The 15,455-nt window shown below is 69.5% G+C and overlaps 2 protein-coding genes across 11 annotated transcripts; one reads left to right on the forward strand and one right to left on the reverse strand.

Moving 5' to 3' along the window:
- Nucleotides 1-332: 332 nt before the first annotated feature.
- Nucleotides 333-2,975, forward strand: LOC128078802 (basic salivary proline-rich protein 2-like). Its single transcript, XM_052679356.1, has 4 exons — nt 333-665; nt 1,616-1,846; nt 2,370-2,640; nt 2,872-2,975. The coding sequence occupies exons 1-4, from the start codon at nt 333-335 to the stop codon at nt 2,973-2,975; spliced, it is 939 nt and encodes a 312-aa protein (XP_052535316.1).
- A 7,668-nt stretch (nt 2,976-10,643) lies between these two features.
- LOC128078806 (mothers against decapentaplegic homolog 6-like) lies at nt 10,644-15,201 on the reverse strand. 10 transcript variants are annotated; one of them, XM_052679381.1, is made up of 6 exons: nt 14,730-15,201; nt 14,073-14,477; nt 13,400-13,504; nt 11,154-12,068; nt 10,868-10,889; nt 10,644-10,656 (listed from the first exon to the last, which is right to left on the reverse strand). In XM_052679381.1, the coding sequence occupies exons 1-4, from the start codon at nt 15,184-15,186 to the stop codon at nt 11,530-11,532; spliced, it is 1,506 nt and encodes a 501-aa protein (XP_052535341.1). In that variant the 5' UTR covers nt 15,187-15,201; the 3' UTR covers nt 10,644-10,656; nt 10,868-10,889; nt 11,154-11,529. The 10 variants fall into 10 exon arrangements, with proteins under 10 accessions (XP_052535341.1, XP_052535338.1, XP_052535339.1 ...); XM_052679378.1 differs by lacking the exon at nt 10,644-10,656 and adding an exon at nt 10,663-10,829; XM_052679379.1 differs by lacking the exon at nt 10,644-10,656 and adding an exon at nt 10,663-10,807 and having other exon boundaries at nt 10,868-10,911.
- Nucleotides 15,202-15,455: the final 254 nt, after the last annotated feature.

Below are 15,455 nucleotides of genomic sequence, written 5' to 3' on the forward strand. Positions count from 1 at the left end.
ACACCCCAGCACCCGCCCACACCAACACAGCGCCCGGATGGGCAGCGCCATGGGGCCACAGCGGGCCTCCAACCCCCCCCCCCCCCCCCCCCCCATAACCCCCCCCAGATCCCACCCACAGCCGTGCCAGCCACGAGGAGGAGGGCAGCAGGAGGCAGAAAGGGGAAGAGGGCCGCAGCTGCTTGGGGGGGGAAGCATGGGGTTGGGGGGGGGGGGGGGGACGGGACTCCAGCAACGTTTGAAAGGCGCTGCTGTGCGTTGTGCAAGAGCTCAGCCCCAAGGGAGGGCGCGCGGAGGGGCAGCGGCCACCCCATGGCATCTCGGGGGCCACCATGGCTCAGCGATGGCAATTCATGGTGCACCGTGATGCTCCGGGCTGCCAGGACCCCAGAGGGGGGCGCAAGGACCCCAAAGGGGAGCACAAGGATCCCAAAGGGGGGCGCAAGGACCCCAGAGGGGGGCGCAAGGACCCCAAAGGGGGGCGCAAGGACCCCAAAGGGGGGCACAAGGACCCCAAAGGGGGGCACAAGGACCCCAGAGGGGGGCGCAAGGACCCCAGAGGGGGGCGCAAGGACCCTGAAAGTGGGCGCAAGGACCCAGAGGGGGGCGCAAGGACCCCAGAGGGGGGCGCAAGGACCCTGAAGGTGGGCGCAAGGACCCTGAAGGTGGGCGCAAGGACCCCAAAGGGGGGCACAAGGACCCCAAAGGGGGGCGCAAGGACCCAAAGGGGGGCGCAAGGACCCAAAGGGGGGCACAAGAACCCAAAGGGGGGCACAAGAACCCAAAGGGGGGCACAAGAACCCAAAGGGGGGCGCAAGGACCCCAAAGGGGGGCGCAAGGACCCAAAGGGGGGCGCAAGGACCCAAAGGGGGGCGCAAGGACCCAAAGGGGGGCGCAATGGACCCAGAGGGGGGCGCAAGGACCCCAGAGGGGGGCGCAAGGACCCTGAAAGTGGGCGCAAGGACCCCAGAGGTGGGCGCAAGGACCCCAAAGGGGGGCGCAAGGACCCAGAGGGGGGCGCAAGGACACCAAAGGGGGGCGCAAGGACACCAAAGGGGGGCGCAAGGACCCCAAAGGGGGGCGCAAGGACCCTGAAAGTGGGCACAAGGACCCAGAGGTGGGCGCAAGGACCCAGAGGTGGGCGCAAGGACCCCAAAGGGGGGCGCAAGGACCCCAGTGGGGGGGGGAAAGAACCCCAGAGGGGGGCGCAAGGACCCCAAAGGGGAGCGCAAGGACCCAAAGGGGAGCGCAAGGACCCCAGAGGGGAGCGCAAGGACCCCAGAGGGGGGCGCAAGGACCCCAGAGGGGGGCGCAAGGACCCTGAAAGTGGCCACAAGGACCCAGAGGTGGGCGCAAGGACCCCAAAGGAGGGCGCAAGGACCCCAGAGGGGGGCGCAAGGACCCCAGAGGGGGGCGCAAGGACCCTGAAAGTGGCCACAAGGACCCAGAGGTGGGCGCAAGGACCCCAAAGGAGGGCGCAAGGACCCCAGAGGGGGGCGCAAGGACCCAGAGGTGGGCGCAAGGACCCCACAGGGGGGCGCAAGGACCCCACAGGGGGGCGCAAGGACCCCACAGGGGGGCGCAAGGACCCAAAGGGGAGCGCAAGGACCCAAAGGGGAGCGCAAGGACCCCAGAGGGGGAGCGCAAGGACCCCAGAGGGGGGCGCAAGGACCCCACAGGGGGGCGCAAGGACCCCAAAGGGGGGCACAAGGACCCTGAAAGTGGGCGCAAGGACCCCAGAGGGGGGCGCAAGGACCCCAGAGGGGGGCACAAGGACCCCAAAGGGGGGCACAAGGACCCCAAAGGGGGGCGCAAGGACCCTGAAAGTGGCCACAAGGACCCAGAGGTGGGCGCAAGGACCCCAAAGGGGGGCGCAAGGACCCCAGAGGGAAGCGCAAGGACCCTGAAAGTGGCCACAAGGACCCAGAGGTGGGCGCAAGGACCCCAGAGGTGGGCGCAGGGACCCCAAAGGGGGGCACAAGGACCCCAGAGGGGGGCACAAGGACCCCAGAGGGGGGCGCAAGGACCCCAGAGGGGGGCGCAAGGACCCAAAGGGGGGCGCAAGGACCCCAAAGGGGGGCGCAGGGACCCCAAAGGGGGGCGCAGGGACCCCAGAGGGGGGTGCAAGGACCCCACAGGGGGGCGCAAGGACCCCACAGGGGGGCGCAAGGACCTCAAAGGGGGGCGCAATGGACCCCAGAGGGGGGCGCAAGGACCCCAGAGGGGGGCGCAAGGACCCCAAAGGGGGGCGCAAGGACCCTGAAAGTGGCCACAAGGACCCAGAGGTGGGCGCAAGGACCCCAAAGGGGGGCGCAAGGACCCCACAGGGGGGCGCAAGGACCCCACAGGGGGGCGCAAGGACCCCAAAGGGGGGCGCAAGGACCCTGAAAGTGGCCACAAGGACCCAGAGGTGGGCGCAAGGACCCCAAAGGGGGGCGCAAGGACGCAGAGTTGGGCGCAAGGACCCCAAAGGGGGGCGCAAGGACCCCAAAGGGGGGCGCAAGGACCCCAAAGGGGGGCGCAAGGACCCTGAAAGTGGGCGCAAGGACCCTGAAAGTGGGCGCAAGGACCCTGAAAGTGGGCGCAAGGACCCCAGAGGGGGGCGCAAGGACCCTGAAAGTGGGCACAAGGACCCCAGAGGTGGGCGCAAGGACCCCAAAGGGGGGCGCAAGGACGCAGAGTTGGGCGCAAGGACCCCAAAGGGGGGCGCAAGGACCCCAGAGGGGGGCACAAGGACCCCAGAGGGGGGCACAAGGACCCCAGAGGGGGGCGCAAGGACCCCAAAGGGGGGCGCAAGGACCCCAGTGGGGGGGGGGAAAGAACCCCAGAGGGGGGCGCAAGGATCCCAAAGGGGGGCGCAAGGACCCAAAGGGGGGCGCAAGGACCCCGAAGGGGGGCGCAAGGACCCCGAAGGGGGGCGCAAGGACCCCGAAGGGCAGCACAAGGACCCCAGAGGGGGGGCGCAAGGACCCTGAAGGTGGCCACAAGGACCCAGAGGTGGGCGCAAGGACCCCAAAGGGGGGCGCAAGGACCCAGAGGGGGGCGCAAGGACCCAAAGGGGGGCGCAAGGACCCCAGAGGGGGGCGCAAGGACCCCAAAGGGGGGCGCAAGGACCCTGAAAGTGGGCACAAGGACCCAGAGGTGGGCGCAAGGACCCAGAGGTGGGCGCAAGGACCCCAAAGGGGGGCGCAAGGACCCCAAAGGGGGGCGCAAGGACCCCAAAGGGGGGCGCAAGGACCCTGAAAGTGGGCGCAAGGACCCAGAGGTGGGCGCAAGGACCCCAGAGGGGGGCACAAGGACCCCAAAGGGGGGCACAAGGACCCCAAAGGGGGGCGCAAGGACCCTGAAAGTGGCCACAAGGACCCAGAGGTGGGCGCAAGGACCCCAAAGGGGGGCGCAAGGACCCCAGAGGGAAGCGCAAGGACCCTGAAAGTGGCCACAAGGACCCAGAGGTGGGCGCAAGGACCCCAGAGGTGGGCGCAGGGACCCCAAAGGGGGGCACAAGGACCCCAGAGGGGGGCACAAGGACCCCAGAGGGGGGCGCAAGGACCCCAAAGGGGGGCGCAAGGACCCTGAAAGTGGCCACAAGGACCCAGAGGGGGGCACAAAGACCCAGAGGTGGGCGCAATGGACCCCAAAGGGGGGCGCAAGGACCCCAGAGGGGGGCGCAAGGACCCACACCGAGAACCCCGCGAGGGAGGGAGGGAGGGAGCGTGGCACCTGCCTGCCAACGCTGCCCTTTGCTCCCCATAAAGGAGGGGAACGGCGCCAGCCCCCCCTGGCCCAGGTGTGCCAGGTGCTAAGGGCGGCAGATAAGGTGGGCGAGGCGGGCAGGGAGGGGCTGCCATGGGCACGCAGCCCTGACTCAGGGTTGGTGGCCGGGCCCCATTGGGGGTGACTCACAGCGGCCCCCCCACCCTTGGGGGTGTTGCAACCGTCCCCGGTGGCGGCAGCAGAGGGGGGGGGGCAGCACCCAGCTTTGGTGGGGGGGGAGGGGAGGGGGATCTCTAAGGTGGGCTGCGAGAGAGCCGCGCTCCGTCCTCATCCGGCTCCATTTGGGATGCATGGAGACAGAACAGGGCAGGGCCTAAAAGCATCCCGGCACCGGGCACAGGGCAGCACCGGCACCGAACCACAGCACCAGAACAGAGCAGGGCCTAAAAGCATCCCAGCTATGGGCACACAGGGCAGCACCAGCACCGAACCACAGCACCAGAACGGGGCAGGGCCTAAAAGCATCCCAGCTATGGGCACACAGGGCAGCACCGGCACCGAACCACAGCACCAGAACCGGGCAGGGCCTAAAAGCATCCCAGCTATGGGCACACAGGGCAGCACCGGCACCGAACCACAGCACCAGAACCGGGCAGGGCCTAAAAGCATCCCAGCTATGGGCACACAGGGCAGCACCGGCACCGAACCACAGCACCAGAACGGGGCAGGGCCTAAAAGCATCCCAGCTATGGGCACAGGGCAGCACCGGCACCGAACCACAGCACCAGAACGGAGCAGGGCCTAAAAGCATCCCAGCTATGGGCACAGGGCAGCACCGGCACCGAACCACAGCACCAGAACGGAGCAGGGCCTAAAAGCATCCCAGCTATGGGCACAGGGCAGCACCGGCACCGAACCACAGCACCAGAACGGAGCAGGGCCTAAAAGCATCCCGGCTATGGGCACACAGGGCAGCACCGGCACCGAACCACAGCACCAGAACGGAGCAGGGCCTAAAAGCATCCCAGCTATGGGCACACAGGGCAGCACCGGCACCGAACCACAGCACCAGAACAGGGCAGGGCCTAAAAGCATCCCAGCTATGGGCACACAGGGCAGCACCGGCACCGAACCACGGCCACCATTGGGGTCCTGATGTCCCCCAACCCAGCAGCACCGGGGTGGAAGGCGTGCGGAGCTCCCCACCACGAGCCCCCACTGCTGGAGCTGCTGAACCCCGGTGCCCCCCTGGGGCGGGGATGGGGCAGACGAGGTTGGACGCTGCGTTGTCCCCGGCTGCACCCGGACACGGAGCTGCGTGGAGGCAGGAGGGAGGAACAGGGAAGGAAGGGGTTGCTAAAACTGAGGGGGAACAGGAAGGAAACGGTCAACAGCAACCGCGGGGTCCGACCGTCCCAGCGGGGGTGAAACCCACCCCGAGGTGCGGGCGTAGGGCAGGGAGGAGCCGAGGGGAGGAGCAGAGCTCCAAATTGATCTCCTGTAGCCGGGATGGTGGGAGGGGGGGCACCGCAGAGCGCCGTGCTCCTGCCTCTGCCCCATGGATCCCGTGGGCAGTGGGATCCAAACGGGGCAGCTCTGCTCTCACCACCCCACGGCGCACAGACAGAGACCCCCGGGGGGGGGGGGGGAAGCAGTCAAAGCTCCAGGTCCCACCACACAGCCCTGGGGGGGGGGGAGTATGGATGGATGCCGTTGCCCCCCCCCCCCCATCCTGGTGGCACCTTGAGCACCCAGAACTGCTGGCACAGGACAGACCCTGATGCTCCATCCCGTGGGGTCACCCAGCAAGGACAGTGCCAGCCCGCAGCCCCCCCCCCCCCCCTTTACACCCCCCGAAATAGCCTAGCTTCCGCCCCCACGCAGCTGCCTCCAGCTCCCCGCTGCCCACAGCTGATCCGGGCCGGGAGGGAGGGGGGCAGGCGGCTCTAATCCCCCCCGAGCCCACTTAGCACGGCTGTACCCCCCCCCCCCCCCGATCCGCACAGCACTGAGACCTCCACCCCCAAGCGACGCATCCCGCAGCACAGAGCGGGACACGCAGCCAAGCCACGGCACGCGGGGCAGTCCCCACGATGTCCCCAAACCGGGGACGTCCCCACCGAGCCCCCCGTGCCGGGAATCCCCCCCCCTCCCCCCTTCCTTTCCCCATCCCATAGCGCACAGCATCCCCGCACCCATCCTCACCGCGGCATCGCCGCAAGGACCGGGCACGGGGAGAGAGCACCGGGGGACGGCACGGAACGCTCGCATCCCCGCGCTGCTCCGTGCCATCCCGTAGCCCCGAGGTCGGCCGGCACCCGGAGCGCAGCCCCCGGACCCCCCCCCCCCCCCCAACTCACCGCCGCCTGCAGCCGCTGCCCATGGGGACGCAGCGGGGACGGCCGGGGCAGCGCGGAGCGCGCACAGCTGAGCCTGCCGGGAGAGGCCAGCGCTCTGACCTACTTCTCCTTCCGCATCACCTGCTTTCATTTTCCCTCGCCACGGCTCAGTCCCCCCCCCCCCCCACCACCACCGCCGCCACCACCTCCCGCCCACGGCCCCAACCCGTCACGCTGGTGGCTCCTCGGGGACACCGGGACCCGGCGGCTCCCTACGGCACCGGAGGGCTGACGGCGTTGTGCCACCGGGCCCTCGGTGCGCTGAAGGTCACCGGGCACAGCTGGGGACAGGCACGGCCGCCTTTGCCACCCCCCCACCCCCCCCCGGCGTCACCTCCCTGGCACGAAGCGAGTCGGACGGGTCTCAGCCCGGCCCCTCGCTCCGTCCTCGGTCGCCCCGGGGCTCGGCGGGGTGTGGACACGCAGCTCAACGCGGGGATGCAGCTCTGCCCCAGGGACACGGGAGGCGCGTGGGGACGGCAGCCTCGCTCCCCCTTAGCGTTCCACTGGCGATTGGGGGGGGGGGGTTTCTATGGAAAGGCCCCGGCACTGGGGGAGTGCGAGCGCTCCCGGGGGCTCCCGCCAGCAACCAGAGCTGCCAGGAGAGATTTCTGCGTGGTTTCATCATCCACCGCCGCCCCGAAGGAGAAGTTCCTGCTCCGTCTCAGGACACCCACCCACCCTTCAGGGCCTGCGGGCTGCGGGGCTGCGCCCACCGCCTTCCCCCCCCATACACCACCACCAACCCCCCCCCCCCCCCCGCGTGTGCGCGCTCGGGGCCTTCGTGTGCCACGTGTGCACCGAGGGTGCATGGCAGCAGCTGGCAGAGCTGCGGCCGCAGCTTCGGGCTCAGCGCTGCTGTCTGTAAAGTAAGGGGGGGGGGGGGGGGGTCAGCCCTGCAAAGCCCTCACAGCCCCCCTGGGATGCCGTTCTCCACGCCCCCAGCCCGGTGATCACCTCCCCAGGCCTCAGCGTGGCAGCAGCCAGGTTAAAAACCCGCTCCGCCCCCCCCCCCCCCCTTTCCACCCCCCAGGCCAGGAGCTGCCCGTTCTCTCTGCAGAGCCCCCACACATCGCAGTCCCGCTGCCCCACAGCTTCCCCTTCTCCAAGCTGAAGTTCCCCTCTCTCCACACCCAGCGCTACCACAACCCCTCAGCAGGCACCGGGGGACTCCAAACCGTGAGGACCCCCCTCCTCCTCCCCACCATGTGAGAACAGCGCCCAGAAAGCCACGGACCTGACTCTGCTCGGGGAAACTGAGGCACGGTGAGACACCCCGAAGGCACCGAACCCAAAGGCAGCACCCAGAGCTCGAGGCCAGGAGGGGACCCAAAAAACGCAGCAGCCCCCCGATCGAGGGCAGCCGTAGCCCAAGACAACGGCCGTTGTCTGGCGTGAGGGTAAACACCGCACCCCGCCCCGGACAAACAGCAGCGGGGGCAGCGGCCCGGGGGGAGCACGGAGCCGGGTGCGGGGCAGAGTCCACAGAGCTCAGGGTGCCCAAAGGGTGGGGGGGGGGGCAGGGCGAACACCACGGGCACCCCCTGGCTGCCCGGAATTGGGTGAAACAGCACCGCGGCCCCGCTTTTACCATCGGGTGTCATTCCCAACCGCGAGCTCACCGGGGCAGGGCAGGTCCCCGGCAGGCCTTACGCAGAAGGACGCGGGGATGCAGGGACACCAACGGGGACAGGGAGCGGGGGGGGGGTGAGCCCCCGAGGGGCTCAGCCGCCGCCGATCCGCGGGACGGTGCCACGCGTGGGCCGGGAGCTCCGGAGCGGCAGCGCCAGCAGGGTCAGGGCGAAAGGAGGGGACGCGTCCCGGTGCCCGGTTCTCCACCGCCGCAGCCCCGGGATCGCTCCCCGAGTCCCGAGCGGTGCGCGCAGCCCCCACCCCCCCCCCCTCCTGGCACCGCGCCCGCCGACGTGTCCGCGTCTGCCGGCAGTTCCCGTCCCCGCCGCTCCCGGTGCGCGGAACGAACGGAGCCATAGGGAACCGCACGAGGAACCGCACCGGGAACAGAGCACGGAACGGGCGCACCGCCCCGGAGCCAAATCCGGGAGCGAGCGCACCGAGCGGCACCGGCCCCGCCGCAGAGCATCGGAACGACGCGACTCACCGGAGCCGGGCTGCGGGCACCGGGCCGGTAGCGGTGCGTCCGTCGCTCCCTCCGTACAGACAGAACCGTCGGTCCGCCGGGCCCCGCGTTCCCCCCGCCCGCTCCGCGCCTCCTCCGCTCTCCACCTGCGCGCTCCGCGCTCACCTGCGCGCCCCGCCCCGCCCAGCGCCGGTCCCGGGGCCGCAGCCCCGCCTCCGCCTCCACCTGCACCGCCGCCCCGCCCGGCCCCCCCCCTCCGCCGCCTCCAGGAAGCGCCCGCCCCCTCCGCGCCCATTGGGCAGCGCTCCGCATCCCCCGCCTCCTATTGGCGGAGGGGGTTGTCCGTCACCCCCCGTGCCGTCCCCTCCTTCCCTCGGGGGAGGGCGGCGGCGTGCCCCCCCCCCCCCCCCCCCCCATAGCCACCCCCAACCCCCCCCCTCGGGGCCGGCGGGGAGCGGAGCGGTGGGGCCCGGCCGTGGGGAGCGGGGGGAGGAAGAGCTGAGTCAGAGCGCCCGGGGGGGGCGGCGGGGAGGGAGCGCGCTCACACCGGAGCCGCCCCCCGCTGGGGGGAGCCCGGTCCGGCGGTGCCGCGCCCGGTGCCGCGCCCGGTGCCAGGCGCTGAGCGCTCCGCCCGCTGCGGCCGCGGAGCTCCGGGCCCGCCCCGCTCGGTGCCGGCTGCGGGGGGGAGGGGGGAGAACGGGGAAGAGGGCACCGGGATGGAAAACGGGAAAACGGAGAGTGGGGAACGGGAGCGCCGGGAGTAGAGAACGGGGCGTCGGAACGGAGAACGGAAAAGCGGGGGGTTGGGAAAGGAAAAAGCGGGGGACGGATAACCGAGCGTCGGGATGGAGAACTGGGAACGGGGGTGAAGAAACGGGCACCGGAGAACGGGAAACCGGGCGCCGTGCACCGACTGGCGCTGAGAAGCGGGCACCGGGCGCGGAGCCCCTCCCGGCCCTGCAGTGCCGGTGAACGGTGCGGGCGGAGCCCCCCCTCTCCGCCAGGTGCCGGCCGGGGGTCCCGTTCCGACCCGTTCGGCCGCCTCCGGGCCCCGGGGGAACGGCAGAGGGCGGCCCGGCCCCGCGCTCACCTCGCCTCACCCCGACCCCCCCGGAGCGCTCCTGACTCAGAGCCCGGCGCGGCCGCTGCCCGGAGCGGGTGGAAAGTGTGAGCCGCCGCCGTGCGCTGCCAATGCAAACACCGCCCCGCAGACGTTATGTCAGCGAGGAGGGCGGGGGGCTCCGCTCCGGGCCGGTCCCCGCCTCTCCCGGTTCCTCCGGTGCCCCGGTGCTCGCTCCCGGTTCGTTCATCCCCTCCTCTACCGCCGGTACCGGGCACCTGCGGCCGTTCCCTTTTGCTTTTCCCGAGCGCAAAGCGATGCGCAGAGGCTGCATCTCCGTTCGTGTCCGTCCATCGTTCCGTCCGTCCATCGTTCCGTCCATTCACCTGCCTCACCTCCACCCGGCTCTAACCCTGCTGTCACCTGTCCGTCTGTCCGTCCGTCCGTCCCCAACCGCACTGCCGGACCCATCCCGGAGGTTCGGACCCATCCCGGAGGTTCGGAACCCGCTCGGGGTTCCCGCAGAAGCGGAGGCTTCTGAGGGGGGAAATCCGCCAAAAATCCCCTCCCCTCCGCTGCCACCGAAACCCCCCAACCCGAAACCGTCCTCCCACGGCCCCGCCGCCTTCCGGTGCCCCCGTGGCGCAGCCCCCCCAACCCCCCCCCCCGCACTCCTCCCTCATCCCGCACGGGGTCCCACCGCAGCCCCACCGCTTCCAACCGGAGGCAAAAGCTTTCCGTCCTCACTTCCGCAACCCCATCACCCTCCCCCCCACCCCCGTTCCCCCCGGTTCTTCCCGCAACCCCGCACCTCCCTCCCGGGCCCCGAGGCCGCAGCCCCCGCCCCGTACGGCCCCGCCGCTATTTTTAAACCGCTGCGTTATTTCGGTGCCCCGCGTTCTCGCTCCGCCGCACCGTTCCCTCCCGCAGCCCCGACGGCGCGGACCGCGCTCACCTCGTAGCACCGGGAACGGGTGGGGGCCGCGGAGCCGCCAGGCCCCTTCTGTGCCGGGCCGGCGGCGTGGCAGGAAGGACCGGGCGGTCATCTCGGCCCGGCCCGGCCGCCTGCAGAGGGCACTGCCGGTCCCCGGAGCGCAACGGAGCCCCCGGGTGACGGCACCGGGGCGGCCCCCGGGGGGGGTGAGGGGGGGGTGGGCGGCGGAACGCGGCGGGACGCGGAGCGTTTTGGTTGCCGGTGCCACCGTTTATTGGAGTTATAAATAACGGATGCAGATCGGGTGCGGAGAGACGGAGGTTGGGGGGGGGGGGGGGAGGGAAGGGCGAGGGGGGGCTGCCCCAGATGTGCTCATCTTCCTACGGTCCCGCTGCGCTCACCTGCCTGGATTCCGGCTGTGTTCACCTCCCCCCCCCGCCCCGTATTCCAGCTGTGCTCACCTGCACCGCCTCGGATGTGCGTTTCTGCCCCCTCCTCCAGCTGTACTTACCTCTCGTTCCAGCTGTGCCCGCCCCCATTCCAGCTGTTCTCATCCCACCTTCCATCAATTCCCCATTCCAGCCGTTCCCACCTCATTCCAGCTGTGCTCACCCCCTATTCCAGCTGTGCTCACCCCTCACTCCATCAGTTCCCCATTCCACCTGTGCTCACCCCCTATTCCAGCTGTGCTCACCCCCTATTCCAGCTGTGCTCACCCCTCACTCCATCAGTTCCCCATTCCACCTGTGCTCACCCCTCATTCCAGCCGTTCTCACCCCTCATTCAATCAATTCCCCATTCCAGCTGTGCTCACCCCTCATTCCAGCTGTGCTCACCCCTCATTCCAGCTGTTCTCACCCCTCACTCCATCAGTTCCCCATTCCAGCTGTGATTTCCTCCATTCCTCAGCTTTCCTTCCTCATTCCGGTTGTGCCCACCTCATTCCACCTCTGCTCACCCCTCATTCCAGCCGTGCTCACCTCCGATTCCTGCTCTGCTCAGCCCTATTCCAGCTGTGCTCACCCCCTTCGTTCCAGCTGTGCCCATCCCACCCCCCCGCTCACCCCCTGCTCAGGAGCTGCCCCCTATAGACCCTCGCATTCCCTGCACTCCCACCCTCCTCAACTTCAACTTCCTCCTTTTCACCCTTTTACACAAATAACATAAATTAAACATGCAACGTAACCACGGAAATCATAATAACCAAAGAGAGATTAAATAACGCCCTGCCCCAGCCCCACACCCGGGCTTTGGGAAGGGGGGTTGGGGGTCCCGTGGGAACGCAGGGGCCCATAGATGGGGGCCGTGCCACCCCAACGGCCTCTCAGCAGGGCTGTGCCAGCAGCACCTCCAGCCAGCAAGGGCACGAGGTGATGAACTGCCTCGAGTAGCACGGCCCCCAGCCCTTCCCAAAGCTGATCCGGACACTATGGGGGTCGCAAGGCCCATCCCCATTCCGCCACCCCCCGGCCCCCATCCCCCCCGCCCTCTCGTAGTCGAACACCTTCGCCGAATACCCTGGCAGCACTTTGAGCACGGCGAGCCCGTGGGCTCCAGGCGGGCCCAGGGTGGGCGAGCTGACAAAGATGGGATGCTCGCTTCGGTTGTACGCCCAGACGGCGCTCAGCTCCCGGCTCAGCAGCAGCCCCCTCCCAATCTTCCCCCTGGCGCTGCGCACGGCGCGGCTGCGGTGCACGGCGGGCAGTTGGCCCAGGCAGAACCCGCTGCCCCGCGGCAGCTCGCTGAAGACGTTCACCGACGCTTCGTGCACGGCGTAGAGGCGACCCACGCGTGTCCGGTGCTCCCAGTACGCCAGTTTGCACCAGCAGCCGTCCCGTGCCGCGCTCCGAGAGATGCTGGTGTCTGTTGGGACAGAATCACAGAGTCACGGCTTGGCCTGGATTGAAGGGACCTCAGGGGTCCCAAAGCTGCGACCCCACAGCGCCTGCAAAGCCCCCGACCTGCCCACGTCTCACAGCAGCCCAGGCTGCCCAGGGCCCCATCCAGCCTGGCCTCCAAGCCCTCCAGCGATGGACGGGGCATCGCAGCCTCTCTGGGCAGCTCTTCAGCCCCTCACCGCTCTCCCAGCACACAACTTCCCTGACCCCCAGCCTCCAGCTGCCCTCCCTCCGCTTCCAGCCGTTCCCTGCTCTCATCTCCCCTGCCCAAGAGCTGCCTCCCCTCCTGGCTGCAGGCTCCCTGCAGGCTGCACTCAGCTCAGCCCCGGCTCCTCTTCTCCGTGCTGAACGAGCCCAGCTCCCTCAGCCTGGCTTTGCAGGGAGCTGCTGCAGCCCCTGCTCAGCCCTGCGGCTCCTCTGGCTCCTCTCCCACAGCTCCCTGTCTTGTCTGGGAACCCCCAGCCCTGGACGCGGTGCTGCAGACGGGGCCTCAGAGAACAGAGCCCAGAGGGACGATCGCCTCCCTGTCCCTGCTGCCCCCCCTCTGCTGATGGCGCCCAGGATCCCGTTTGCTTTCCCAGCCGCAATCGCACCCTGCTGGTTCAGCTTTTCACCCCCCGGTTCCTTCAGTGCAGGGCTGCTCTCAGCGGCTGCTCCTTCCAGTCTGCATCAATGCCTGGCATTCCTGCAGCCCGAGTGCCAAACCTCGCACTTTGCTGCGTTGAACCTCATCAGGCTCCCCCAGGCCCACCTTTCATTCCCTCTGAATGGCAGATCAGCACGGTGCTGCGTGGCTACACAGCCTACCCCCAACCCTCTGCATACGGTGGTCCCAAGGGACGCACTGGGCTGACGGCACACGGGGGATTGGTGCCCATGGGTGACACACGGAGCGCCCCATGGCCTTGCAGCCAGGATACGGCGATAGCAGGAATCAGTGAGCTGCTGAGCGTCGGCACGTAGGCCCAGGGCAGCCCCCTGGGGGCCACGTTGTGTGCCAAGGTTGGGGGGGGGGGGTCCCTGGTGGATGAGAAGGTGGAGCCCTTCGGCTTTGTGGCTTGCAGCCAGGCTGGAGCCGCGCCGCGTGCGTCAAGGCACATTGTGTGCGGCCCCGTGGGCAGCGCTTCCTCCGGCGGGGAGTCCGGAGCAGCCAAAAATAACAGGAGAGCTGAGTGCTGGGGTAAAGGGGGGGGGTGTTTGGGGGGGGTGGATCCTCCCAGTAGAAGCCCTCATCCCACGTCGGCTCCCAGTCCTGCGCCTGGTTTTCTTTTTGGGTACCGCGTTTTCGGCCCTTACCGCGCCGCTCCGCGTGGTTGCAGCTGAAGTCCAGGAGCTGGGGGGACTTGGGCTCAGCTGGCCAGGAGGGGCTGATGGACTTCGAGTAGGGGGGTGGAGGGGTCTCTGGAATGGGGATGGGAAGCAGTGAGGAGTTGAGCACGTCCCACTTTTCTAAATGTCACCCCATACTCTGATCCCATTCCCACCGGATGCCAAAGGGACCCCAGGGACCAGGGGCTGGAGGGGTCGCAAGGATCAGGAGTTGAAGGGACCCCAGGGGCTGCAGGGATCCCAGGGACCAGGAGTTGGAGGGACCACAAGGACCAGGGGCTGGAGGGACCCCAAGGGGTTACAGAGACCCCAGACATCAAGGGCTTGAGAGGGACCACTGGGACCAGGGGTTGAAGGGGTTGAAGGGACCATGAGGAGGAGGGGCTATGGGGACCCCAAGGGGTTACAGGGACCCCAGGGACCAGGAGTTGGAGGGACCACAGGGACCAGGGGTTGAAGGGACCACGAGGACGAGGGGCTATGGGGACCCCAAGGGGTTGCAGGGACCCCAGGGACAAGGAGTTGGAGGGACCACAAGGACCAGGGGCTGGAGGGACCCCAGGAGCTGCAGGGACCCTGGGAATCGGCCTCTGGGGACTCCCCAGATGGCAAGGAGGGCCGGGGGGGGGGGGGCACTCACCGGGCGCAGCCAGACGGCTGAAGTGATGGGGGTTGCAGCAGAGCGCGGCCGCATCCCCGCAGCCGCCCCGGCCCCCCGCGCTCTGGCAGTAGCAGAGATGCTTGAGCTCATGGGGCTGCCGCAGGTCGGGCCAGCGGAACAGGCGGCACAGCAGCACCTGGGGGGGCAGCGCCTGCTTGGCCCCCCGCGGCACCCAGACGCAGCCGGACTCCCAGGCACCGCGGCTCTCCACCGCCTGCAGCAGCAGCTCCAGCTCCTCGTCCTTCAGCTTCTTGAACAGGGCGTGCGCCGCGGGTTTCAGGGCACCGGGACCCTCCTCGGGGCCGGGGGTCGGGCAGCGCTGTCGCCACAGCCGCCTCAGCAGCGCGGCGCGGCGAGAACGGAACATGGGGCAGAAGGGCAGAGCTGGGGATGGGGACGCGGGTGTCACTCGATGCGCTAAGAAGCATCGCACCGTGTCCCCCCCTGCCGCCACCGGGGCGACGCCGCATCCCCGTGGAGCCGCCCCATCCGTCGCCATCCCCCTAAGTCGCGTTCTGCCCCCCAATAGAAGCCCTGTGCAGAGCAGCGTCCCCGTCCCCGTGCCACATATCCCCGTGCCACGCATCCCCGCGCCACGACCCCTGCGAGGGGTCCCGGGGATGGGGTCAGACTCACGGTGGGCGGCGGAGCTGTGTGCCAGGAGATGGGGTCGCGCGTAGGGCCGCGCTGTGGGGCGGCCCGGACCGCTCTGCCCGCGGCTCGCCCAGTTCAGAGCTTTTTCCTGTGCCGGGATTCTCCCCTCCCCCGGACCTCCCCGTTTGGGGAATTCATTGATTCGTGTGTCCGGACCTCGGGTTGCGGCGCGGATGGGGTCAGGACGCGGCGACAGCGGGGCGGCTGCGTGGGCTGTGGGGCAGGGGATGCCCACAGCGTTGCAGATGTTGGCACGGTGACCCCGTGCTGGGGGGCAGCGAGGGGGCAGCGAGCAGCGCGGCGTAACGACGCATAACCCAACCCCATGGGAAAGGGGGGCGGCGGGGTGTCCCACAAAGCCCCCACTCCTAACGCTGAGCGGGCTGCAGGGGTGACCCGAACCCTCCAAATCAGGGCTCCCAGCTGCCCCCCAAGCCATCTCAGCAACGAACCTCGACCCCCCCGCGGGCACAACGTGAGGGTGGGAACTCGTGCCATAACAAAGCCATCATGTAAACGGGACCCTTATCCCGAGCGGGGCCGCGCTTCCTGCTCCCGACTTCCCGGCGAGATAAGGGCGGCCGCGCCGGCGCCAGGCGTGCGCCACGGCCGGGGCTTCCCTGCAGGGATGGAGCCCGCAGCCCCACAGCGGGGCCGGCACGGAGCGCTTTGGTTACACGGAGACCCCCGCCATCGACCCCGAGGGTC

Source organism: Tympanuchus pallidicinctus, unplaced genomic scaffold (genome assembly GCF_026119805.1).
Source record: "Tympanuchus pallidicinctus isolate F22 unplaced genomic scaffold, pur_lepc_1.0 scaffold172, whole genome shotgun sequence".
Taxonomy (NCBI): domain Eukaryota; kingdom Metazoa; phylum Chordata; class Aves; order Galliformes; family Phasianidae; genus Tympanuchus; species Tympanuchus pallidicinctus.

Coding starts and splice junctions, on each gene's coding strand:
- LOC128078802 (XM_052679356.1), top strand. CDS start 333: ATGGCTCAGCGATGGCAATTCATGGTGCACCGTGATGCTCCGGGCTGC. Junction 666..1,615: donor TGGGCGCAAGGACCCTGAAG/GTGGGCGCAAGG, acceptor AAGGACCCAAAG/GGGAGCGCAAGGACCCCAGA. Junction 1,847..2,369: donor GTGGCCACAAGGACCCAGAG/GTGGGCGCAAGG, acceptor AGGACCCCAAAG/GGGGGCGCAAGGACCCTGAA.
- LOC128078806 (XM_052679381.1), bottom strand. CDS start 15,186: ATGGCTTGGGGGGCAGCTGGGAGCCCTGATTTGGAGGGTTCGGGTCAC. Junction 13,505..14,072: donor CAGCCGTCTGGCTGCGCCCG/GTGAGTGCCCCC, acceptor TCCCCATTCCAG/AGACCCCTCCACCCCCCTAC. Junction 12,069..13,399: donor CAACCACGCGGAGCGGCGCG/GTAAGGGCCGAA, acceptor CTGTCCCAACAG/ACACCAGCATCTCTCGGAGC.